General features: G+C 45.3%; 1 protein-coding gene across 1 annotated transcript in view; it reads left to right on the forward strand.

The window, feature by feature from the left end:
* Positions 1–1,709: 1,709 nt before the first annotated feature.
* LOC134633524 (integrin alpha-M-like) overlaps positions 1,710–26,232 on the forward strand; it is a 216,923-nt gene continuing 192,400 nt past the window's right edge. Inside the window, exons 1-8 of the mRNA XM_063482352.1 lie at positions 1,710–1,746; positions 5,123–5,225; positions 7,051–7,154; positions 7,604–7,674; positions 8,099–8,213; positions 10,288–10,415; positions 10,545–10,690; positions 10,997–11,147. Coding sequence (XP_063338422.1) covers positions 1,710–1,746; positions 5,123–5,225; positions 7,051–7,154; positions 7,604–7,674; positions 8,099–8,213; positions 10,288–10,415; positions 10,545–10,690; positions 10,997–11,147 — 855 coding nt within the window. The remainder of the gene's footprint in view (positions 1,747–5,122; positions 5,226–7,050; positions 7,155–7,603; positions 7,675–8,098; positions 8,214–10,287; positions 10,416–10,544; positions 10,691–10,996; positions 11,148–26,232) is intronic.

The raw sequence follows: 26,232 nt of genomic DNA on the forward strand, positions 1-26,232 counted from the left end.
AATACAGATAATTCATTTCTGTACTTAAGTAGAATTTTCAGGTATTTCTACTTGAGTATTTATTTTTCTGACAGCTTTTGACTTTTACTCCCGACATTTTAAAACAAATATCTGTACTTTCTACTCCTTACGTCAAAACGGGCTCGTTACTTTAGGTTTGACGCATTTGAGGGGAGTTATTATTTCATGTCACTGTGGGCCTTGACACATCAAACCGATTTCAGCCTAAACAGGAACAAATGAAAGGCCAGAGTTAAGCTGGGCATACACTGTGTGATTTTTTCAGTCGCATTATTCAGCTCCTGCTCAAACTGTATGATTGAATCACAGGGGTTAGAAGTTCGTTGGTCAGGATGTATGGTCTCACACTATACGGCCCGATGCTCTGATGCAACCTGAGTGCTCACACTGTGCGTCTATAACATGAAGTGATAATATGAAGCTTATAACACAAAATCTGTCTCTTGCTCTCCCTCTCTGTCTTTCACTCACACAGACACACACACCACCACCATCAACTTTGCTAAATTGCTAATGAAAAACATTGACCAGGCAGCTGCAATTGAGCAGCAATGTCCATCTCTTTTCACGGTTGGTGCGGCCGTGGATGAGCTTGCCAATGTTGTACAAGTTGTGCCTCCATCGCTTGTGTCCAGATCACATGCTGCACTGCCATGCTACTCCGTCTTTTTCACTTCCATTCTGTGTTTGCGCGTGCGCAGTCTGAGAGGTTGCGTTGATACCCTCACGAGGGGCAACAGGATTTCAAACAGGTTTGATTTTCTTGCGACCATACGGTTGATGATCGGGAGCTGGTCGTGAGGTGTTAATCGCTTCTCGTTACTCCATGCTACAGGATGCACGACACATGATTAAGGCAAGACTTGGGGCGATAGTGTATAATATAAAGACAGCATAGATGGTGTTAGTGTAGAGGATGAAAATCAACCAGGACAACTCATAAACATCTGCTGACGTCTTGTTGAATTCAGTTGTGTAAATCCACAAAGAGCAGCAGGTCACAGCCTGATCACAGCTGGGACACTAAGAAAATCAACTGACCCTCTCAATTAAAATTATTGTGAAATATAATTCCTTTATTAGAATTAAAGTTTAGACTTAAATAAAGTTTCTATTCTATCACATTAATGCAGTAGAAGGTTCGGTTAGCAATATTTCAATAAAAAGAGGTAGTAGAAATGTTCTTCAAGGAGCTACTTTTACTTTTTTTACTTTGAGTGCATTTCAGAGCCAGTACTTTTTCACTTTTATTTAAGTTTGGACTATTTTTACTTTATATTATATATAAATGTCTACTATATAGTAGAATGGTGCAAAATATTATATTTTGCACTATTCTACTGTATATTACTGTATACTTGTATTCTATTGTACATATTGTATATCTTATTACTCTGTTCCTCTGTCTCTCTTGCTGCATTGAGCATGTGTATGACAAAAGAATTTCCCTCGGGATAAATAAAGTTCTTCTTATCTTATCTTACTACTGACAGTGCTGTCATCATTGTGACTCCTCCTGCCAAAGAATTGCTTTAAATGGTTGCCTTACCTTTGTTATCACACCCTATGATTTCTGCATTTTGGTTTCAACAACTGTTGTGATACTTTCAGCAGAACATTCAACTCATAAATAAAAAACAAAAAACCCCCAAACAAACGCTTGAATTATTTTTCATGGGACTAACACAATGGACTGGATAATTCATGCTACACTGTTCTCATCAGGTAAGACAATTTTTGTGCCTTCCGATTTTTCACTCTGTAATAATAAATTTGTGCAAATATTGAAAACATTACAGGCCTTTAAACAAACTAAAGCTAAATTAAAGCTATAAGTGTTCCTACTAAATATTCAATTCAATTTTATTTATATAGCGCCAAATCACAACAACAGTCGCCTCAAGGCGCTTTATATTGTACAGTAGATCGTACAATAATAGATACAGAGAAAAACCCAACAATCATATGACCCCCTATGAGCAAACACTTTGGCGACAGTGGGAAGGAAAAACTCCCCTTTAACAGGAAGAAACCTCCGGCAGAACCAGGCTCAGGGAGGGGCGGCCATCTGCTGCGACCGATTGGGGTGAGAGAAGGAAAACAGGATGAAAGACATGCTGTGGAAGAGAGACAGAGATTAATAACAAATATGATTCAATGCAGAGAGGTCTATTAACACATAGTGAGTGAGAAAGGTGACTGGAAAGGAAAAACTCAATGCATCATGGGAATTCCCCGGCAGCCTACGTCTATTGCAGCATAACTAAGGGAGGATTCAGGGTCACCTGGTCCAGCCCTAACTATATGCTTTATCAGAAAGGAAAGTTTTAAGCCTAATCTTGAAAGTAGAGATAGTGTCTGTCTCCCGAATCCAAACTGGAAGCTGGTTCCACAGAAGAGGGGCCTGAAAACTGAAGGCTCTGCCTCTACTTTTAAATACTCTAGGAACAACAAGCCTGCAGTGCGAGAGCGAAGTGCTCTAATAGGGTGATATGGTACTACAAGGTCATTAAGATAAGATGGGGACTGATTATTTAAGACATTGTATGTGAGGAGCAGGATTTTGAATTCAATTCTGGATTTAACAGGAAGCCAATGAAGGGAAGCCAACACAGGAGAAATATGCTCTCTCTTTCTAGTCCCTGTCAGTACTCTTGCTGCAGCATTTTGGATTAACTGAAGGCTTTCCAGGGAGTTTATAGGACTTCCTGATATTAATGAATTACTGTAGTCCAGCCTAGAAGTAATAAATGCATGAACTAGTTTTTCAGCATCACTCTGAGACAGGATATTTCTAATTTTAGAGATGTTGCGTAAATGGAAGAAAGCAGTCCTACACATTTGTTTAATATGTGCATTGACGGACATGTCAAGGTTCCTCACAGTGTTACTGAAGGCCAAGGTAATGCCATCCAGAGTAAGAATCTGGTTAGATACCATGTTTCTAAGATTTTCAGGGCCGAGTAAAATAACCTCAGTTTTATCTGAATTAAGAAGCAGAAAGTTGGCGGCCATCCAGGTCTTTATGTCTTTAAGACATTCCTGCAGTTTAACTAATTGGTGTGTGTTATCTGGCTTCATGGATAGATAGAGTTGGGTGTCATCTGCATAGCAGTGAAAATGTATACTATGTGTCTGATGATATTGCCTAAGGGAAGCATGTATAAAGTAAGCAGAATTGGTCCTAGCACTGAACCCTGTGGAACACCATAATTGACCATAGTGTGTGAAGAGGACTCTCCATTTACTTGCACAAATTGGAGTCTATTAGATAGATATGATACAAACCACTGCAGCGCAGTACCTGTAATACCTACAACGTGCTCTAACTGTGCTAATAGAATATTATGGTCAACAGTATCGAACGCTGCACTAAGGTCTAGCAGGACAACCACAGAGATGAGTCCACTGTCAGAGGCCATAAGAAGATCATTTGTAACCTTCACTAAAGCTGTTTCTGTGCTGTGATGAGCTCTGAAACCTGACTGAAACTCTTCAAATAAGCCATTCCTCTGCAGATGATCTGTTAGCTGTTTGACAACTACTCTTTCAAGGATTTTTGAAATGAAAGGAAGGTTGGAAAGGAAATACATACAACACAGCAACATTCTTAATAAGAAAAACTGTAGTATCCAAAACTAACATGGACTATAAATCATTTAGTGAAATAATATCCAGAAATACTTTAGTGATGGTCATTACTGTATTTACATTTTAGCCTCTGCTAACACAAATTAAATGTGCAATTAGCTCAGTAAGCTTCTAGCTGTAAATAGCATTCTTTTGTTGTTGTTGAAATTCACTGATTGAAGAAGTCTTTCATAAATACCTTTACTGAAACAAACTAAATGCTTGATTATAAACCATTAGAAAATGGTAAAACTGGATTTAAGATCCATAGATAATACATTTATTATACCTGTCTGACTGCCTTGTGCAGGGCTACAAAAAACAGGACTTTTTACACCACGGTGACATCATACTTCATCCATCCAACGCATGCATGACCCTGCACTCACCTTTGGTGGTTATTTTTTAAATTCTTTATTTTTATTTTTTAATGCTTGTTTTATTTTATTTTTTTAATTGAACACTAGTATACATTCACATAAAAATACACCTGAAAAATATAAATGCACATATGAAAAAAAGCAAACAAGTGAAGAAGTACATTTTTTCTTTAACTGATGTTGAAAATATCAAAACCTGTGACAATAAGGAAAAGCAGAACTTGAGGGCGTACCACTGTTACAAAATGTATTTCAAAATAGGTTTTGCAAAACTTTGAAATCATGACACTGTCATTGTTGAACACTGTGACATGAAGCAGGAAACAAAAAAGCATTAGCACTATGTGACGTATTGACTGCTCTTAGCATGTCCATAAAAGGAAGGCTTTATTTGTGTGGCAAAAATAAATAACCGGACAGCTGTAGGATCGCAACAATACACAATTTTACTGGACAGTAGTCATAACAGAAATAATTTTAGGTTCTCTGTAGTATTCTAATATCAAAAGCAATCACATGGGAATGAGTTTAATTTCTTCTTTTGGACATTCTCAGTATCAACTTCCACAGAGATTTTTTTTTTTTTGTTACCTGTGAATGGGTGTGGCACGTATTGATGAATCTGACAGACAGTTCAAGAGGAAAGAGGAATATGCACACTAGTAAAATTTTCTACACAATTCAATTTTTAGTACTGCAAAATAAGCAAATGTATATAGTATATTAATAGTTTTTCATACTAGCATAGCAACAACATCTTTTCTTCAAAGTTTTAAGTGTCAATATTTTGTTTTTGACAGATGGAGTAAGATATAAGAATCAAAGACACAACTAATTCCATAATAAAATCTTAAGTATGTTTTTCAAGTGAATAATTACCTGCCAGTATGTTCAAATCTAGTATCTGACTTTGGTGCTCTCAAGTGTAACTAAGAAAATGCTGGATTCAAGAGGTGGAATGAAAGTAACACAAAAACTGTATGGAGTTCCTCATATGTGATTAGAATAAGAGATATTATAACCACGTTATCATCTTTTACAGAGACTTTAAATAAAATTACTGCTGTTCTTCATTCTTCTTTAATTCTCAGTCTTAAATGCTGCACTTTGTTTCACTATTGATCCTGTGGCTTGGAAGGCCCTGAATAACTCTGCTGCTGGTTTTGGGTACCAGGTGGTTCAAAGACAATCAAAGTAAGTCACAACATACATTGTTATGTTGGATGTCGATCTATAACTGCATGTTTAACAATCATTTCTGTTAAGGCCCACAGTAATAAGCAAACAAGCATACAATACTTCTTAACAGGAAACATACAGTGGCTTGCAAAAGTATTCGGCCCCCTTGAACTTTTCCACATTTTGTCACATTACAGCCACAAACATGAATCAGTTTTATTGGAATTCCACGTGAAAGACCAATACAAAGTGGTGTACACGTGAGAAGTGGAACGAAAATCATACATGATTCCAAACATTTTTTACAAATAAATAACTGCAAAGTGGGGTGTGCATAATTATTCAGCCCCCTGAGTCAATACTTTGTAGAACCACCTTTTGCTGCAATTACAGCTGCCAGTCTTTTAGGGTATGTCTCTACCAGCGTTGCACATCCAGAGACTAAAATCCTTTCCCATTCTTCTTTGCAAAACAGCTCCAGCTCAGTCAGATTAGATGGACAGCGTTCGTGAACAGCAGTTTTCAGATCTTGCCACAGATTCTGGATTGGATTTAGATCTGGACTTTGACTGGGCCATTCTAACACATGGATATGTTTTGTTTGAAACCATTCCATTGTTGCCCTGGCTTTATGTTTAGGGTCGTTGTCCTGCTGGAAGGTGAACCTCCGCCCCAGTCTCAAGTCTTTTGCAGACTCCAAGAGGTTTTCTTCCAAGATTGCCCTGTATTTGGCTCCATCCATCTTCCCATCAACTCTGACCAGCTTCCCTGTCCCTGCTGAAGAGAAGCACCCCCAGAGCATGATGCTGCCACCACCATATTTGACAGTGGGGATGGTGTGTTCAGAGTGATGTGCAGTGTTAGTTTTCCGCCACACATAGCATTTTGCATTTTGGCCAAAAAGTTCCATTTTGGTCTCATCTGACCAGAGCACCTTCTTCCACATGTTTGCTGTGTCCCCCACATGGCTTGTGGCAAACTGCAAACGGGACTTCTTATGGTTTTCTGTTAACAATGGCTTTCTTCTTGCCACTCTTCCATAAAGGCCAACTTTGTGCAGTGCACAACTAATAGTTGTCCTATGGACAGATTCCCCCACCTGAGCTGTAGATCTCTGCAGCTCGTCCAGAGTCACCATGGGTCTCGTGGCTGCATTTCTGATCAGCGCTCTCCTTGTTCGGCCTGTGAGTTTAGGTGGACGGCCTTGTCTTGGTAGGTTTACAGTTGTGCCATACTCCTTCCATTTCTGAATGATCGCTTGAACAGTGCTCCGTGGGATGTTCAAGGCTTGGGAAATCTTTTTGTAGCCTAAGCCTGCTTTAAATTTCTCAATAACTTTATCCCTGACCTGTCTGGTGTGTTCTTTGGACTTCATGGTGTTGTTGCTCCCAATATTCTCTTAGACAACCTCAGAGGCCGTCACAGGGCAGTTGTGGAGCTGTTTTGCAAAGAAGAATGGGCAAGGATTTCAGTCTCTAGATGTGCAAAGCTGGTAGAGACATACCCTAAAAGACTGGCAGCTGTAATTGCAGCAAAAGGTGGTTCTACAAAGTATTGACTCAGGGGGCTGAATAATTACGCACACCCCACTTTTCAGTTATTTATTTGTAAAAAATGTTTGGAATCATGTATGATTTTCGTTCCACTTCTCACGTGTACACCACTTTGTATTGGTCTTTCACGTGGAATTCCAATAAAATTGATTCATGTTTGTGGCTGTAATGTGACAAAATGTGGAAAAGTTCAAGGGGGCCGAATACTTTTGCAAGCCACTGTATGGAGTTTATTTAACCACAGTTTGCACTCTGGACTTCATTATTGTCTGAATTTATTTCCTCAGTTTGCTCGTCAGTGCTCCCCTTGAACAGTATTCACAAAATGGAAGAGGGAAAATATATATCTGCACCATGTCTTCCCAAAACTGCCAAAATATCCAAATTGAAGGTAGGTAACTAAATGTGATGAAACTCTGACAGTAACCATGTTGACATACAAGAAATTCGCTAGCACAGAAACTTGTTTAACTCAAATCACAATAAGTAAATATCTTAGTAAGTAACACTGAGACTTCAAAACTAATATTATCTTGCCAAATGATGAAGTAAAAAAAAGGAAAGAAGTCAATGTTATTAATAATGTTATTGTTACAATGTTTTCTTATTTCTTATTATTTAAAACTTTAAAAAGAAGCAAAAGTGAAACTGAATCCTATTTGCATTGATATTAAAGCTGCCTGTTTTACATCCTGGTTTTCGATGTCTAACACTTGTCATATCAAATGGGGAAGTGTTTCAGTCATGGTTCTTTGCAGTCATCGATTTAAGTCTTGTTTTCTTCCTTTCAATTGCCTTTTATTAGTATTTTTTAAAAAATATTGAATACTTTCAATACAGCACCAGATTTTGCAGTCAACATGTCTCTTGGTCTGACAATGAAAAGTGATCCCACGAACCAAAGCACTGTGGTGAGTTACTGAACTGCAGACACTATGAGAACCTTGTTAAAAGCACTGAGGATCAACATCCTCTATCCTTAAATGTCTTGTTATTGTTGCATGAAGGTCATCCCATGAAAAACCAGTTTGCCTCCCACCTGTCCTTCACAGAATCAGGGGGTACAATAACTTCAGCATATTCAATAAAGTAGAAATCAATGCAAAAATGTTATTTAAAAACATGTATGCGCTAAAAGTTTTTACACACCCCATATACTTTGGTAATAGCATTAAGGGACACATTTGAATGGCTTTAAATAGACTGAAGTTATTTTTTAAAATCTACATATTCTGCTGGATCGTGTGAGATTTTTTTTTCAGTTTTGGTTGATTTTATAAGGAATGAACCGTTGTTTATGGGACTTTATGGGAACTTGACTTTGTCTCCTCTCAGGTGTGTGGTCCAACCATTCCAAGGGACTGCAAAAGTATCACCATGTACAACGGTGTGTGCTTTCACATGGACCGATCTAATAGATTTGGACCACCTGTATCTTCTTCTCATAACGGTAACAATAAATGGAGTTTGTGAAAATGTGGCCTTAATAATGAGAGTCCCGGTGCCTCCTTAATAAAAATCTCTTGCATTTTTACTTGAACATAGTCTTATAATCATTTAAATTTGTGCTTGTATAATCTCAAATCAACTGAAACTGTCTCAAAACTTCCCTTATATATTCCAGCAATTAAGGGTTAATCAGAAACAGTAAATAGAAATTTAGAAATTGTCATGGTTCTGGGTCAGTTCGACCCAGCTTTTTGGAGTTGTTATGTTTTGGTTTTGAATGATGGATTTTTCCTGTATACTGGTGGTGGTGATGATTATGATGGTGATAGATTATTATTTGAGTTCCATGTTTCTGTTTATGTGTGTTTAGGATTTGTGTTCTCATGTTTTGTGTGGGTTAGTTCCATGTGTCATTTTCTGTCTGTCTCTCAGTGTCGAGTCTGTGTCTTTGTGTTGTGTTCTTGTTTCCTGTTTTATCGTGAAGGTCTGCGTCTCATGTGAGTGTGTTCAGTTTTACCTCTGTCTGTCTTGTTGATTACTCCCAGCTGTGTTCCCCACCTGTGTGTAATCTCCCTGTGTTTCTCTGTGTGTATTTAAGTCGCGTCTTCTGTCTTTGTAGTTGCTGGTCTGTCTGTGTATCCACCCTGCTTCATTCTGTGTGTTTCTCTGCTGTCAACCGTCATCTGTTTCCGCCCGCTCTCATTCATGTTCAGGTAGTCAGTTTGTTCCCAGTTTAGTTTAGTCTTTGCTCCGTTCGCCATTTGTCCATTTCATTTTGTGTTTAATAAATCACCCTCACACCTGTACAAGTGCCTGCGTTTGGATCCTCCTTTATTTTCCACATGGCTCATCTCACTCGCCGTGACAGAAATAGATTTTTTTTTTTTGATTACAGTTTTCCCCTCTAAGCCTTATTTCAGATTGTCTATTTGGATTAATTGTATTGTAGTTTTATCCAAAGAGCCTTTCTGGACTGATTTGCCCTGAATTCATCAACACTGAAACAAATGCTTATAAAATTTGATCTAGCCAAGATTAAATCTACAGCATAAAAATGTATTTAATTCTAATGATCAGAATTTTTTTTGAGATGGTCTCTTCAATTATTCAGAACGGAATAACCATATCTGCATGTAAAATGAAAGTGTTATTTAAAAAACAAATACAAAAAACCCCCCTTTGATTTCAAATTCATTACAAAAATGAAACTAAGCCTGGTTGTTTGGGTTATGCAATGCATGACAAAATGCAAGAAGACTAGTACAGACACACAAGGTCTTTGGGGAAAAAAATCAGAAGGAGACCGAGAACTTTTGACTTCCCTCTAAAGCTACTTACTACTTCTTTAAAGCTCCGTATGCAAATAAGTAATGTATTATGGTTTTCCTGGAGAAAATAATTTGTGTCACTGTGTGTTACATTACGGTGTATTCCTGTTACATAAGAACAATGTAAACATGAGGCTACTGTCGCTCACACTAACATAAATTCCAACACTAACAAGAACATACAGTGTAGAGGGTCTTTCTTTTAGTGTTGTAAGTTTGAGCACAATGTTGTATACACTCAGCTTTAACATCATTCTGGGTTGATTCAAAGCGTTGTGTTAGCATGCTGTCTGTACAAACCTCTGATGTTGTGTTAGCAGTTTAATGCAGCTGTTTATGTCCTGGATGGGGTTTGCATGTTACCACCATGCTCGTGTCCCTTCATGGTAAAGAAATAAAAATAAAAAAAATAAAATTAAAATAAAACAAAAGTATTGTCCAAATCTCCACCATTTTCCTCCTCCCTGCACAAACCATGGTTTCTGTAATACAGGAAGAAAATTAAAGTAATTAGAACTGAATGCAAAAATCAAGGCTACAAATAACTAAATTAATTTAATAACAATATTAGTCTTCTATAAGCATTTTTAAGACTTGTTTAAACTAATTTAATCTCTTAATCTTAATTTCTTCTCTTCTTTCTTCTTCTAAAAGACTAATTGTCTAAATATGTGGGTATTCATAGTCGATTTGCTAAAATGTTAAAATTCACCTAAAATAATCAATTTCAATTCATCTCTTTGATAGAGTGCCCACCAAAAGTAGACATTGCTTTTCTGTTGGATGGTTCAGGCAGCGTATCTATCTCTGATTTTCAAACAATGATGAAGTTTGTGGAAGATCTAATCCAGTCATTTCTGTCAGTTGATGCACAGGTAAGACACTGTACTACCTGTCAGTTATATCATATTACAGACACAAATACTTTCACCTGCTTTCCATTTGTTTCCAGACAACAGGGCTATTTTATAATTTTTTTTTCCATTGTTTCTCCCTTTCTTCAGTTTTCTGTTTCCCAGTTCTCTTCGTTACCTCGGGTTCATTTTTATTTCAAGAAATTTTCCTCATCTGGATCACTGAAGACTGACATCGATGGAATCACACAGCTGGAGGGATCAACTTACACAGCTAAGGCCATCAGACATGTTGTGTAAGGGTTACAATGATATTACTGAAGCATTAAAGTTAAATGATCTTGACAGACTTACTGTGCAGATAATTTTTTTTTGTTAGACTGACCACACTAAAAACTGTATTGAATGATGCAAGAGTTTTAAAAGAGAAACTTGCATTAGCTAGATTTGCAAAATACTAAAATGTTCATGAGCGATAATACAAAACAGATGGATGCATGTCAAAATAATAATCATTCATGCAATTTACTCTATGATCAAAATATGCACTGCAAAAACACGTTTTATGTTGAAATTAGATTTGTTTATTTTTAATTTGACAGAAACAATGTTTTCACACCACAAAGAGGTTCCAGACCAGATGTGAAGAAAGTCTTGATAGTAATTACTGATGGACAATCTAATGACCGGTATGACCTGGAAAATGCAACACAGCTAGCAGGGAATCAAAACATTGTTCGATTTGTGATTGGGGTAAGTACCTCCATTATTTAAATCTGCAAAATGTTGAATTTTATACTAATAATGTCTTTTGGTTATTTATTAGACTACAGTCACATGTTCCTGCAGTATATGGAGCAAAGTAATGAGCCACCTACACAGAAACCATGGAAACCTGGGCCATAACATCACACTGGTTTTACACTATTGTTAATGTTAATTTCTCCTCTATTAGAGAAATTAACATTAACAATAGTTAATGTTAATTTCTCTAATAGAGGAGAAATTAACATTAACAATAGTTAATGTTAACAATAACCAGGATTGGATTCAAAATCCTGCTCCTCACAAACAAGGTCTTAAATAATCAGGCTCCATCTTATCTTAATCACCTGATAGTACCATATCACCCCATTGGAGAACTTTGCTCTCGCACTGCAGCCTTATTTGTTGTTCCTACATTATTTAAAAGTAGAATGGGAGGGAGAGCCTTCAGTTTTCAGGCCTCTCTTCTGTGGAACCAGCTTCCAGTTTGGATTCGGGAGACAGACACTATCTCTACTTTTAAGATTAGGCTTAAAACTTTCCTTTTTGCTAAAGCATATAGTTAGGGCTGGACCAGGTGACCCTGAATCCTCCCTTTGTTATGCTGCAATAGATGTAGGTTGCTGGGGATTGATTATTGCATTGATTATTTCTTTTTCAGTCACCTTTCTCACTCACTATGTGTTAATAGACATCTCTGCATCTGCACGGCAGGTTCTGCTGGAGGTTTCTTCCTGTTAAAAGGGAGTTTTTCCTTCCCAAAGTGCTTGCTCATTGGGGGTCATATGATTGTTGTTTTTTTCTCTGTATGTATTATCCCTTGTGCGGCCTGGTCCAAAAAAAAAAAACAAAAGGGAGGGGGGGGTCACGCAGACCCCGGCAGCGCAGACCCAGGTCTCGTCGCGAAACAGGGCCCCGGCTCGGGGTGGGGGCGGATGGGGGTCAGGTGGACCCCCAGCTATAGCGGGTCTTGTCACAGCGTCGGACAAAGGCACCTAATCGGCTGTAACCCTCCATCGATCGGGTAAGTTACGATGGCAAACCTTGGGGTCTGGAGGGACCCCCAAGCGCCAAAGCAACAACTCTCAACTTCACATCATCATCTTCATCATCATCATCATCGTCTCCTTCTCGAGAGTGTTCGCGTAAACCTGCCTCAGTGAGGACCTCGGGCGCTCTGTGTTCCGTGGGTACTCTGTGACCCCTTAGTAATGGTGATGGGGTATTTCGCAACCCCAATGCACATTCGTAAGTTACAATGACAAACACTGGGGTCTGGAGGGACCCCGAACTGCCGGAGGAAACAACTCTCAACTTCCCATCATCATCATCATCATCATCATGATCATCTCCTTCTTGGCAGTGGTCGCGTAAACCGCCCTAGGTGAGGACCTGGGACTCTCCCTGCCTCCTAGTCCTCCTACCTCCTTCCTCTTGGTTCTCCTGCGCCTCGCTGTGGGATGCTTAGCTTTGCAGAGGGCAGTGTTCGCATAAACCAGCCTAAGTAAGGACCTCGGACGCCTCCGGCATCCCAGTCCTCCTACCTCCTGCTCCTCGGTTCTCCTGCTCTTCGCAGGGTAGGGCTTAGCCTTACGGGCCCCGGGTTATGCGTAAACCGGCCTAAGTGAGGACCTCGGACTTTCCATGCCTGCTGGTCCTCCTTCCTCCTTCTGCTCCATTCTCCTGCTCCTCGAAGGCGAGCACCTTGCCAGATGGGCCCCGGTTTACACATAAACCGGCCTAAGTGAGGACTGGGGTAGCTCTCTACTCTTTGGGCACTCTGTGACCCCTTAGTAATGGCGATGGGGTATTTCGCAACCCCAATGCGCGTTCGTAAGTTACGATGGGAAATACTGGGGTCTGGAGGGACCCCCAAGCGCCACGGCAACAACTGTCAACTTCATATCATCATCTTCATCATCATCATCATCATCATCGTCTCCTTCTCGGCAGCGTTCGCGTAAACCAGCCTAAGTGGGGACCTCGGACTCTCCCTGCCTGCTAGTCCTCCTACCTCCTTCTGCTCCGTTCTGCTGCTCCTCGAAGGCAAGCACCTTGTCGGATGGGCCCCGGGTTATGCGTAAACCGGCCTAAGTGAGGACCTCGGACTCTCTCTGCCTCCCTCTGCTTTTTCCTCCTTCTGCTCCGTTCTTCTGCACCTCGCAGGCCAGCGCTTAGCCGGATGGGCCCCGAGTTACACGTAAACAGGCCTAAGTTGGGACCTCGGGCGCTCTGCGTTCCGTGGGTAATGTGTGACCCTTTAGGAATCGCGATGGGGTATTTCGCAACCCAAATGCACATTCGTAAGTTACAACTTCACATCATCATCATCATCATCATCGTCTCCTTCTCGGCAGTGTTCGTGTAAACGGACCTAAGTGAGGACCGGGGGTGCTTTCTACTCCGCGATTACTAAGGGGTCAAAGTGTTCCCATGATGGGGTATTTCACAACCCCAATGCACATTCGTAAGTTACGATGGCAAACCTTTGGGTCTGGCGGACCCACAAAACACCATGGCAACATCTCTCAACTTCACATCATCATCATCATCATCATCATCATCATCGTCGTCTCCTTCTCGAGAGTGTTCGCGTAAACCAGCCTAAGTGAGGACCTCGGACTCTCCTTGCCTCCCCGTCCTCCTTCCTCCTTCTGCTCTGTTCTCCTGCTCCTCACAGACGAGCGCTTAGCTGAATGGGCCCCGGGTTACGCGTAAACCGTTGTAAGTGAGGACCTCAGACTCTCTCTGACTCCCTGTCCTCTTTCCTCCTTCTGCTCCGTTCTCCTGCGCCTCGCAGGTGAGCGTATAGCCAGATGGCCCCGAGTTACGCGTAAATAGGCCTAAGCGGGTACCTCAGGCGCTCTGTGTTCCATGGGTAATGTGTGACCCTTTAGGAATCGCAATGGGGTATTTCGCAACCCATATGCACATTCGTAAGTTACAATGGCAAACACTGGGGTCTGGAGGGACCCCGAACGGCCGGAGGAAACAACTCTCAACTTCACATCATCATCATCATCATCATCATCATCATCGTCTCCTTCTCGGCAGTTTTCGTGTAAACGGGCCTAAGTGAGGACCGGGGGTGCTTTCTACTCCGCGATTACTAAGTGGTCAAAGTGTACCCACCATGGGGTATTTCACAACCCCAATGCATATTCGTAAGTTACGATGGCAAACACTGGGGTCTGGAGGGACCCCGAACGGCCGGAGTAAACAACTCTCAACTTCACATCATCATCATCATCATCGTCTCCTTCTCGGCAGTGTTCGTGTAAACGGGCCTAAGTGAGGACCGGGGGGTGCTTTCTACTCCGCGATTACTAAGTGGTCAAAGTGTACCCACCATGGGGTATTTCGCAACCTCAATGCACATTCGTAAGTTACGATGGCAAACACTGCGGTCTGGAGGGACCCCGAACGGCCGGAGGAAACAACTCTCAACTTCACATCATCATCATCATCATCATCTTCTCCTTCTCGGTTGTGTTCGCGTAAACCGACCTAAGCAAGGACCTCGGACTCCCCCTGCCTCAGCATCCTCCTTTCTCCTTCTCCTCGGTTCTCCTGCGACTCGCTGTCCGACGCTTAGCTTTGCAGAGGGCAGTGTTCGCGTAAACCGGCTTCCATGAGGACCTCGGACTCCCCCTGTATCCTTATCCTCCTACCTCCTGCTGCTCTGTTCTCCTGCTCCTCGAAGGCGAGCACTTAGCTGGATGGGCCCCGGGTTACGCGTAAACCGGCCTAAGCGGGGAACTTGACCTCTCCCTGCCTCCTGGTCCTCCTACCTCCTTCTGTTCCGTTCTCCTGCTCCTCGCAGGCAAGCGCCTAGCTGGTGGGCCCCGGGTTATGCGTAAACCGGCCTTAGCGAGGACTGGGGGTGCTTTGAACACCATGGGTACACTGTGACCCCTTTTTAATCGCGATAGGGTATTTCGCAACCCCCAATGCACATTAGTAAGTTACGATGGCAAACACTGGGGTCTGGAGGGACCGCGAACCGCCGGAGGAAACAACTCTCAACTTCAGATCATCATCATCATCATCATCATCATCATCATCATCATCATCATCATCGTCTCGTTTTCGACAGTGTTCGCGTAAACGGATCTCAGTGAGGACCTCGGACTCTCCCTGCCTCAGCGTCCTCCTTCCTCCTTCTGCTCCGTTCTCCTGCTCCTCACGGGCGAGCGCTTAGCATGATGGGCCTCGGGTTACGCGTAAACCGGCCTTCGAGAGCAGCAGGGATGTTCTCTACTCCACGTTTACTATGGGGTCAAAGCGTACCCACGATGGGGTATTTCGCAACCCCAATACACATTCGTAAGTTACGATGGCAAACACTGGGGTCTGGAGGGACCCCGAACCGCCGGAGGAAACAACTCTCAACTTCACATCATCATCATCATCATCGTCTCGTTTTCGACAGTGTTCGCGTAAACGGATCTCAGTGAGGACCTCGGACTCTGCCTGCCTCCAAGTCCTCCTTCCTCCTGCTGCTCCCTTCTCCTGCTCCTCACAGGCGAGCGCTTAGCGTGATGGGCCTCGGGTTAGGCGTAAACCGGCCTTCGAGAGGAGCAGGGATGTTCTCTACTCCACGTTTACTATGGGGTCAAAGCGTACCCACGATGGGGTATTTCGCAACCCCAATACACATTCGTAAGTTACGATTGCAAACACTGGGGTCTGGAGGGACCCCGAACCGCCGCAGGAAACAACTCTCAACTTCACATCATCATCATCATAATCATGATCATCATCATCATCATCATCATCATCATCATCGTCTCGTTTTCGACAGTGTTCGCGTAAACGGATCTCCGTGAGGACCTCGGACTCTCCCTGCCTCAGCGTCCTCCTTCCTCCTTCTGCTCCGTTCTCCTGCTCCTCGCAGGCGAGCGCCTAGCCGGATGGGTTCAAGGTTACACGAAAACGGCCCTAAGTGAGGACCTCGGACTCTTCCTTCCTCCACGTCCTCATTCCTCCTTCTGTTCCGTTCTCCTTCTCGTCACAGGGGAGCGTTTAGCCGGATGGGCCTCGGGTTACGCGTAAACCGGCCTTCGAGAGGAGCAGGGATGTTCTCTACTCCACGTTTACTATGGGGTCAAAGCGTACCCACGATGGGGTATTTCGCAACCCCAATACACATTCGTAAGTTACGATTGCAAACACTGGGGTCTGGAGGGACCCCGAACCGCCGCAGGAAACAACTCTCAACTTCACATCATCATCATCATAATCATGATCATCATCATCATCATCATCATCATCGTCTCGTTTTCGACAGTGTTCGCGTAAACGGATCTCCGTGAGGACCTCGGACTCTCCCTGCCTCAGCGTCCTCCTTCCTCCTTCTGCTCCGTTCTCCTCCTCCTCGCAGGCGAGCGCCTAGCCGGATGCGTTCAAGGTTACACGAAAACGGCCCTAAATGAGGACCTCGGACTCTCCCTGCCTCCATGTCCTCATTCCTCCTTCTGTTCCGTTCTCCTTCTCGTCACAGGGGAGCGTTTAGCCGGATGGGCCTCGGGTTACGCGTAAACCGGCCTTCGAGAGGAGCAGGGATGTTCTCTACTCCACGATTACTATTGGGTCAAAGCGTACCCACGATGGGGTATTTTGCAACCCCAATACACATTCGTAAGTTACGATTGCAAACACTGAGGTCTGGAGGGACCCCGAACCGTCATTCGTAAGTTACGATGGCAAACACTGGCGTCCGGAGGGACCACGAACCGCCGTGGGAAACAACTCTCAACTTCACATCATCATCATCATCATCGTCATTATCGTCGTCTCCTTCTCGGCAGTGTTCGCGTAAATGGGCCTAAGTGAGGACCTCGGACTCTCCCTGCCTCCACGTCCTCATTCCTCCTTCCTTCTCCGTTCTCCTGCTCGTCACAGGGGAGCGTTTAGCCGGATGGGTCTCGGGTTACGCGTAAACCGGCCTTCGAGAGGAGCAGGGATGTTCTCTACTCCACGATTACTATGGGGTCAAAGCGTACCCACGATGGGGTATTTTGCAACCCCAATACACATTCGTAAGTTACGATTGCAAACACTGGGGTCTGGAGGGACCCCGAACCGTCATTCGTAAGTTACGATGGCAAACACTGGGGTCCGGAGGGACCACGAACCGCCGTGGGAAACAACTCTCAACTTCACATCATCATCATCATCATCGTCATTATCGTCGTCTCCTTCTCGGCAGTGTTCGCGTAAACGGGCCTAAGTGAGGACCTTGGACTCTCCCTGCCTCCTAGTCCTGCGACCTCCTTCTGTTCCGTTCTCCTGCTCCTCACAGGGGAGCGTTTAGGCGGATGGGCCTCGGGTTACGCGTAAACCGGCCTTCGAGAGGAGCAGGGATGTTCTCTACTCCACGATTACTATGGGGTCAAAGCGTACCCACGATGGGGTATTTTGCAACCCCAATACACATTCGTAAGTTACGATTGCAAACACTGGGGTCCGGAGGGACCCCGAACCGCCGGAGGAAACAACTCTCAACTTTACATCATCATTATCATCATCATCATCATCATCATCATCATCGTCGTCTCTTTCTTGGCAGTGTTCGCGTAAACGTCCCTAAGTGAGGACTTCGGACTGCAAACACTGGGGTCTGGAGGGACCCCGAACCGCCATTCGTAAGTTACGATGGCAAACACTGGGGTATGGAGGGACCCCAAACCGCCGGAGGAAACAACTCTCAACTTCACATCATCATCATCGTCTCCTTCTCGGCAGTGTTCGCGTAAACGCGCCTAAGTGAGGACCTCGAACTCTCCCTGCTTCCAAGTCCTCATTCCTCCTTCTGTTCCGTTCTCCTGCTCCTCACAGGCGAGCGCTTAGCCGGATGGGCCTCGGGTTACGCGTAAACCAGCCTTCGAGAGGAGCAGGGATGTTCTCTACTCCACGATTACTATGGGGTCAAAGCGTACCCACGATGGGGTATTTCGCAACCCCAATACACATTCGTAAGTTACGATGGCAAACACTGGGGTCTGGAGGGACCCCGAACCGCCATTCGTAAGTTACGATGGCAAACACTGGGGTCCGGAGGGACCCCGAACCGCCAGAGGAAACAACTCTCAACTTCACATCATCATCATCATCATCGTGGTCTCCTTCTCGGCAGTGTTCGCGTAAACCAGCCTAAGTGAGGACCTCGGACTCTCTTTGCCTCCTAGTCCTGCGACCTCCTTCTGTTCCATTCTCCTGCTCCTCGCAGGTGAGCGCTTTGCCGGATGGGCCTTGGGTTACGCGTAAATGGGCCTGAGTGAGGACCTCGGGCTCTCCGTTGCTCCTCGTCTGCCTTGCTCCTTCTCCATCGTTCTCCTGCGCCTAGCTAGTGAAAGAGCAGCTGTTTGGTCTGCCTATTACGCGAACACCGCCCTCCGTTTGGACCTCGGGCTCTCCGTGCCTCCTTGTCCTCCTTGCTCCCTCTACATCCTTGTCCCGCTCCTCGCTAGAGTACGCTTAGGTTTGCAGAGGGTGGGTTTCGCGAACACCCTCTTCGGTGAAGACCTTGGGATCTCCGTTGCTCCCCGTCTTCCTTGCCCCTTCTACATTACTCTCAAGTGCCTCGCTAGTGAAAGAGCAGCTGTTTCGCCTGCCTATTACGCGAACACCATCCTCCGTTTGGACTTCAGACACTCCTTGCCTCCTCCTCATCCTTGCTCCCTCTACATCATTCAGATTCTCCTCGCTAGCGTACGCTTAGGTCTCCGGAGGGCCGGTTTCGCGAATACCCCCCTTTGGTGAGGACCTCGGGCTTTTCGTGTCTCCGTGTCCTCCTTGCTTTCTCTCCATCATTCTCAAGTGCCTCGCTAGTGAAAGCGCAGCTGTTTGGCCTGCCCATTACGCGAACACCGCCCTCTGTTTATGCTCCTCGCTAGCGTACGCTTATGTCTGCGGAGGGCCGGTTTCGCGAACACCCCCTTCGGTGAGGACCTCGGGATCTCCGTTGCTCCGCGTCCTCCTTGCTCCTTCTCCTTCGTTCTCATGCGCCTCGCTAGTGAAAGAGAAGCTGTTTGGCCTGCCTAGTACACGAACACCGCCCTCGCTTTATGCTCCTCGCGAGAGTAGGCTGAGGTCTGCGGAGGGCCTATTACGCGAACACCGCCCTCCAGTTGGACCTCGGGCTCTCTGTTGCTCCTCGTCCTCCTTGCTCCCTCTACATCCTTCTCAAGCGCCTCGCTAGTGAAAGCGCAGCTGTTTGGCCTGCCCATTACGCGAACACCACCCTCCGTTTATGCTTCTCGCGAGCGTACGCTTAGGTCTGCGGATGGCCGGTTTCACGAACACCGCCCTCTAGTTGGACCTCGGGCTCTCCGTTGTTCCTCGTCCTCCTTGCTCCTTCTCCTTCGTTCTCATGCACTTCGCTAGTGAAAGAGAAGCTGTTTGGCCTTCCTATTACGCGAACACCGCCCTCCGTTTATGCTTCTCGCGAGCGTACGCTTAGGTCTGCGGATGGCCGGTTTCACGAACACCGCCCTCTAGTTGGACCTCGGGCTCTCCGTTGTTCCTCGTCCTCCTTGCTCCTTCTCCTTCGTTCTCATGCACTTCGCTAGTGAAAGAGAAGCTGTTTGGCCTTCCTATTACGCGAACACCGCCCTCCGTTTATGCTTCTCGCGAGCGTACGCTTAGGTCTGCGGATGGCCGGTTTCACGAACACCGCCCTCTAGTTGGACCTCGGGCTCTCCGTTGCTCCTCGTCCTCCTCGCTCCCTCTACATCGTTCTCAAGCGCCTCGCTAGTAAAAGAGAAGCTGTTTGGCCTTCCTATTACGCGAACACCGCCCTCCGTTTATGCTCCTCGCTAGCGTACGCTTATGTCTGCGGAGGGCCGGTTTCGCGAACACCGCCTTCGGTGAGGACCTCTGGATCTCCTTTGCTCCTCGTCCTCCCTGCTCCCTCTCCTTTGTTCTCATGCCCCTCGCTAGTGAAAGAGAAGCTGTTTGGCCTGCCTATTACGCGAACACTGCCCTCCAGTTGGACCTCGGGCTCTCCATGCCTCCTCGTCCTCCTCGCTCCCTCTCCATCATTCTCAAGTGCCTCGCTAGTAAAAGCGCAGCTGTTTGGCCTGCCCATTACGCGAACACCGCCCTCCGTTTATGCTCCTCGCTAGCGTACGCTTATGTCTGCGGAGGGCCGGTTTCGCGAACACCCCCTTCGGTGAGGACCTCGGGATCTCCGTTGCTCCTCGTCCTCCTTGCTCCTTCTCCTTCGTTCTCATGCGCCTCGCTAGTGAAAGAGAAGCTGTTTGGCCTTCCTATTACGCGAACACTGCCCTCCAGTTGGACCTCGGGCTCTCCGTTGCTCCTCGTCCTCCTTGCTCCCTCTACATCGTTCTCAAGTGCCTCGCTAGTGAAAGCGAAGCTGTTTTGCCTGCCTATTACGTGAACACCGCCCTCCAGTTGGACCTCGGGCTCTCCGTGTCTCCTCCTCCTCCTTGCTCCCTCTCATTGTTCTCAAGTGCCTCGCTAGTGAAAGAGCAGCTCTGTGGCCTGCCTACTACGCGAACACCGCCCTCCGTTTGGACTTCAGACACTCCTTGCCTCCTCCTCATCCTTGCTCCCTCTACATCGTTCTCAAGTGCCTCGGTAGCGTACGCTTAGGTCTGCGGAGGGCGGGTTACGCGAACACCACCGTCTTTGAGGAACCCAGTACCTCCTACACACACACACACACACACACACACACACACACACACACACACACACACAGGAGGCAGTGAGGAGGAGAAGGAGGTTGTTGCTACGCCTGCGTCGCGAAACCAGGGCTCATTGTGTGCGCGCCCGGAGTAGCTACGGGGAAACACGTGGGACAACCGACCAGTTTGGGGTCATGGTTTATTCAACGCGTATTTTCAGTGTGGTTTAACTTGGTAATCTGATCTGAAAGACTTTCCCTGAATGTGCCTTAATTTCACCTCTTTTTCCTTTCTCCTTTTCTTAGCTTACTGAAAATGTTGGCGACCAAAGGCGACCAAAGACCAAGTTGGCGATCAGGGACGTGTGCTGCTTGTGCTACTCGCGTTACGTGGGCAAACTGCTGGCTGTCATCATCGATACAAAGGTAAAGTGCAATCCCAGGGTTGTGTGCTGCTTGTGGTACTTGCTTTATGTAGACAAACTGCTTGCTGTCAACATCGATACAAAGATAACAAAAGAATAGCCTAGTGTAACGTAGTGTTTCATGTTTTGTTTTGTTTTTTTCTAGAATGATTCAAATGTAACCATCGTTTCCCCAACCCCGCAGGCTCTGCGACCCGTGAAGAACTGAGACTCCTTCTGGTCAGTAAAACAGGCTCGAGAAAGAGTGCGTCCGGAAACACCATCCTGGGGGATGCGTATGCTTTCAAAGAGGACGTTTCGCCCGAGTCTCTCACCGACAGCTGTCTCAGAAAAGAGGCAGAGGGCGACAAACTGGTGGGAGAGGATGTGGTGAAAATTGGCCAGCTGCGGCTGGTCACAGAGTGTTACAAAGGAGATTACTGAGATTCGTTTGTAACAAAAGGCTGATTCTTTCAATGCACGCATCCTACGGTGAGATTTATATCATGTATTCACAGCCACCAGAGGCGCTGTACAGCACCGAGCGCCTGAAACACGGACAGTTTGTTGATATTTTTTTGATCTAAACCTTCTTTTTTTTTCATGTAAACCTGTTCTTGACATATCTACTGAGATTCGTTTGTCTTGAAAGGCTGATTCAACCCCGTTGTTGACTTTTATTTTGCCTTCCAGATTGCCTCAGTTGTATCGTGAGTGTAATTTCAAATAAAATAAAATAAAACTCAGAAGCATCTGTGTGTTGTATTCTTCTTCTTCTTCTTCTTCTTCTCATTATTATTATTATTATTATTATTATTATTATTATTATTATTATTATTATTGTGATTATGCTTCATTTTCATGTACTGGGGTATCAATGACCCCCATGGTGCCACAGCAGCTTCTGTGCGTGGTCCCCAAGTGCTACGTTTTCTTTCCCGATCCCCTGACGAACCCATTAGAATCGCTCTGGGGCACTCTTCGACCCCAAATGATCATTCTGGTTTTTTTTAACATTTTCATTCACCGGTCTCTACTGAGGTTGGGGTACTCTGGGACCCCCGGGGTCTGGGGCTGCCCCGAAGGGAAGCATGAGGGTTAACATTTTCATTCACCGGTCTCTACTGAGGGTGGGGTACTCTGAGACCCCCGGGGTCTGGGGCTGCCCCGAAGGGGAGCATGAGGGTTAACAGCGGCCTCCCATGGACGAACGCCATAGAGCCTGCCCGAAACTAGGCGAAAAATTGAAACGGGAGTGGCATCCGGGGAGGGAAACGTGGGTGTACGGGGCGCGGGAGCCAACCCTGATGCACGGCCTGTGAAATACGACCCAGTGGAGAAGGCGACGTGAGAGGATAGCGCTTGTATTACGCGAAACTCCCTGGCTTGTGGAGAACAGATGTGTGATAAGCATGAACACAGGCTCATGAACACAGGCTCATGAACACAAGCTCATGAACACAGGCGCAGGTCTCATGGAGAGGGTCTGAAATTGAGTCTCATGCGCTGAATAAAAAAAAAATAACAAATTAGGCAAGGTGAAATTGTAGGCCGGGAGTGATATTGGGTTGGTTCTTTTTTTTTTTGGGGGGGGGGGGGGTTGTGCAAAACACACACGGAACAGAGTGTGGTGGAGGCTGGGACACGGACAGAGCACAGCTTTCGTGTAGCTTGCGTGTCGCTTCACCGTATTGTCTGTTACCACACGCGGGAGCCAACCCTGATGCACGGCCTGTGAAATACGACCCAGTGGAGAAGGCGACGTGAGAGGATAGCGCTTGTATTACGCGAAACTCCCTGGCTTGTGGAGAACAGATGTGTGATAAGCATGAACACAGGCTCATGAACACAGGCTCATGAACACAAGCTCATGAACACAGGCGCAGGTCTCATGGAGAGGGTCTGAAATTGAGTCTCATGCGCTGAATAAAAAAAAAAAAACAAATTAGGCAAGGTGAAATTGTAGGCCGGGAGTGATATTGGGTTGCTTCTTTTTTTTTTTGGGGGGGGGGGGGGGTTGTGCAAAACACACACGGAACAGAGTGTGGTGGAGGCTGGGACACGGACGGACAGAGCACAGCTTTCGTGTAGCTTGCGTGTCGCTTCACCGTATTGTCTGTTACCACACGCGGGAGCCAACCCTGATGCACGGCCTGTGAAATACGACCCAGTGGAGAAGGCGACGTGAGAAGATAGCGCTTGTATTACGCGAAACTCCCTGGCTTGTGGAGGACAGATGTGTGATAAGCATGAACACAGGCTCATGAACACAGGCTCATGAACACAGGCTCATGAACACAAGCTCATGAACACAGGCGCAGGTCTCATGGAGAGGGTCTGAAATTGAGTCTCATGCGCTGAATAAAAAAAAAATAACAAAAACAAATTAAGCAAGGTGAAATTGTATGCAATCTTTATATATGCAGGGCAGTGAAATATTACAAAGTACAATGCTGACTAGTACAACAAGTAACATTAGGCCAGGATTGATATTGGGTTGGTTTTTTTTTGGGGGGGGGGGGTGTTGTGCAAAACACACACGGAACAGAGTGTGGTGGAGGCTGGGACACGGACAGAGCACAGCTTTCGCGTAGCTTGCGTGTCGCTTCACCGTATTGTCTGTTACCACACGCGGGAGCCAAACCTGATGCTCGGCTTGTGAAATGCGATCCAGGGGTACTCGGGGACCCCCGGGGTCCGGAGCTGCCCCGAAGGGGAGCACGAGGGTTAAGTTTAATTATTTACTTTCTTCCGTCACTATCTCTTAATCCTTCTTAACTCCATTTTTTCCTTTTTCCTTCCTCAGATCTTTCTTTCAGCACTGAAGGTTCAACCTTCTTTCCTTTCTTTTCTTCCTACTTTGCAGAATTTTAAATTTCATTAAAATCATGCACCAAACTAAGCAACATGACAAATTCTGCAGAGAAAGCGATTTGTTGCACAAATTAAACTCCTTTTTCTTACTATTTCTTTTTGACTTGACAATATTTCATCTTCTCTCTTTTTCTCTGTTTTTTCTTTCCTTCATAAAAAAACTTCCCTGAGTATTCTGCAGACGTAAAACTAACCTCTGGAAGATTTATTTTTCTGTTGCAGTCAGTTGTTTGTTTTTGAATTTCATCTCTTATTCGTCTTCATGGGTTTCTCCTCATCTTACCTTTCTTTATTTCTTCTCTACTTTCCACTCCCTTTCTTTCCTTCTTTAACTCTTTCTTTCTGCATTCAACAAAATCTTCCCCAAGAGTTCATCTTTCTTTCCTTTAAAGGCTCCTTTCTTTTCTTTCTCCTTAAAGAGTTTCCAACCTTAAAGCAAACATGAGGTCTGTAAAATTCTGCAGACATGTCCCCTCAGAAACATTTGTTTTTAAACTTCAGTAAAATGCAGAAAACTGGATTTCTTCTTGTATTAAGCGTGCTTTATCCTCTTTGGGTGAAATAGGATTTGCTGGCTCGTTGTTGGGGCCTCACGGAGGCTTGTGCCGGCCCTGCAGCCGGGGCAGAGATGATTTGTGTGCAGGTCTCTGCTTCTCCTCCGCTGGACTGCATACTGAATAAATGGAATAATTAATGGAAAATTGTATGCCTGTCTCATAAAGATGTCTTTAAAAAACACTTAAAGAAAATTGGTCTGTGTGCGCTCACGCTGGATGGGTTTACTGCTGCCTGAAGGGATGAAAAGACGGACAAAAAAGCCAGACTTCATAAGGTGAAACAGTTCAGCCGAAGCCCGACGTGTCAGATAAAAATGACCCAAAGATCGAGGTCATTTTTAACGCTTGTGTTCAGATGCTGGGGTTGTGGTTTACATTCTATTTATCTCTTACAGAAGCGTTCTAGCAGCTCTCTTAGTGATGTCTGCCGGTGAACTCTGGAGCACCTCAGGGCGCTGTTGTAGCTCCCGTTTTATTTTACATGCTGCCATTCAGAGTTTTAGAAACACCGAGGTCAGAAGTGCAAATGCTCCCCTAGCAGAGCCCCCCATCAACCAAACTCTATGTATTTTTTTAAAGTGTTTAAGAAGAGAGATGATTTGATTGTATTCTGTGGAGTGTGATGCTAATGTAGTGTCTCTGTGTCATGCTCTGAGGCCGTGTTTGTAATTCTGGTGGAGACTGTAATAATTTTTGTTCACATACTTGGTTATTTTTTAGTTTTTTGGACACAAGGGTATATAATGATCTCTGGTGAAATTAAACAAACATGAGATACACTTTTTGTCTATGCAGAAATCAGGTTTGATTTTTCACATTTTCCCAGTAAAGATAAAAATATATTCTGCGACGGGAAAGAAACTTTAGTTGTTAATCTTATGTTTAAAAGCTGTTGGTGGTCAGACTTTTATTGTGAAAGGCTTCATAGTTGCACGTCTGTCGGATTTAAAGGTGAACAGTAGATTTTTTGTATGGCTGCTGAGGTGCACAGAATGAGCAGGTGCAAGTTAAACTTTGAGACGTTTCTCTTCACGTTAAGGAAAAAGCCGAACAGTGACGAAGACTTCCGGGTAGAAAGGACTAGTTTTCTTTGTTAGGATGAAGCTCCTTTCTCCTTCTGCTGCTGCTCCTCTTTCTGTTTGTGGAGCAGTGAGCAGAGGATGGATGGATGGATTCTCCGAAGCGTGTCTCAGCCCGGCGGGGTGGAGGAGGTGGAGGTCTCTCTGCCTCTGCTTTCTTCTTCCACCTTTTTTCATGTTTTTGGTTTAAACTCTCGTAGTGGGTTTGGTCCTTTCTGTCTCACGGGGGGGCATTGCGTGTAGTTCGCGTGGCCGGCCGCGCGCTCTGATTGGCTGGCCGTGATTACCGGCACGCTTCTCTGCGCGGGGCGGACAAACACCGCGGGCGTCATTATGTTAATGAGCTTCTCCCGCGGCACGGGGCAGACCTGCCGCAGCATTCATCCCCTCATCCTGCGCGCTAATGCCAGGCCGGGGGGGGGTCACAGGGGGGCGCGGGGGCAGGGGGCCGGTCATTGTCCCAAGCACGCTATATAAGCGGGCTGAGGCCGGTCGTGTGCCAGGCTC

Source organism: Pelmatolapia mariae, linkage group LG8, assembly GCF_036321145.2.
Source record: "Pelmatolapia mariae isolate MD_Pm_ZW linkage group LG8, Pm_UMD_F_2, whole genome shotgun sequence".
NCBI classification, from domain to species: Eukaryota; Metazoa; Chordata; class Actinopteri; order Cichliformes; family Cichlidae; genus Pelmatolapia; species Pelmatolapia mariae.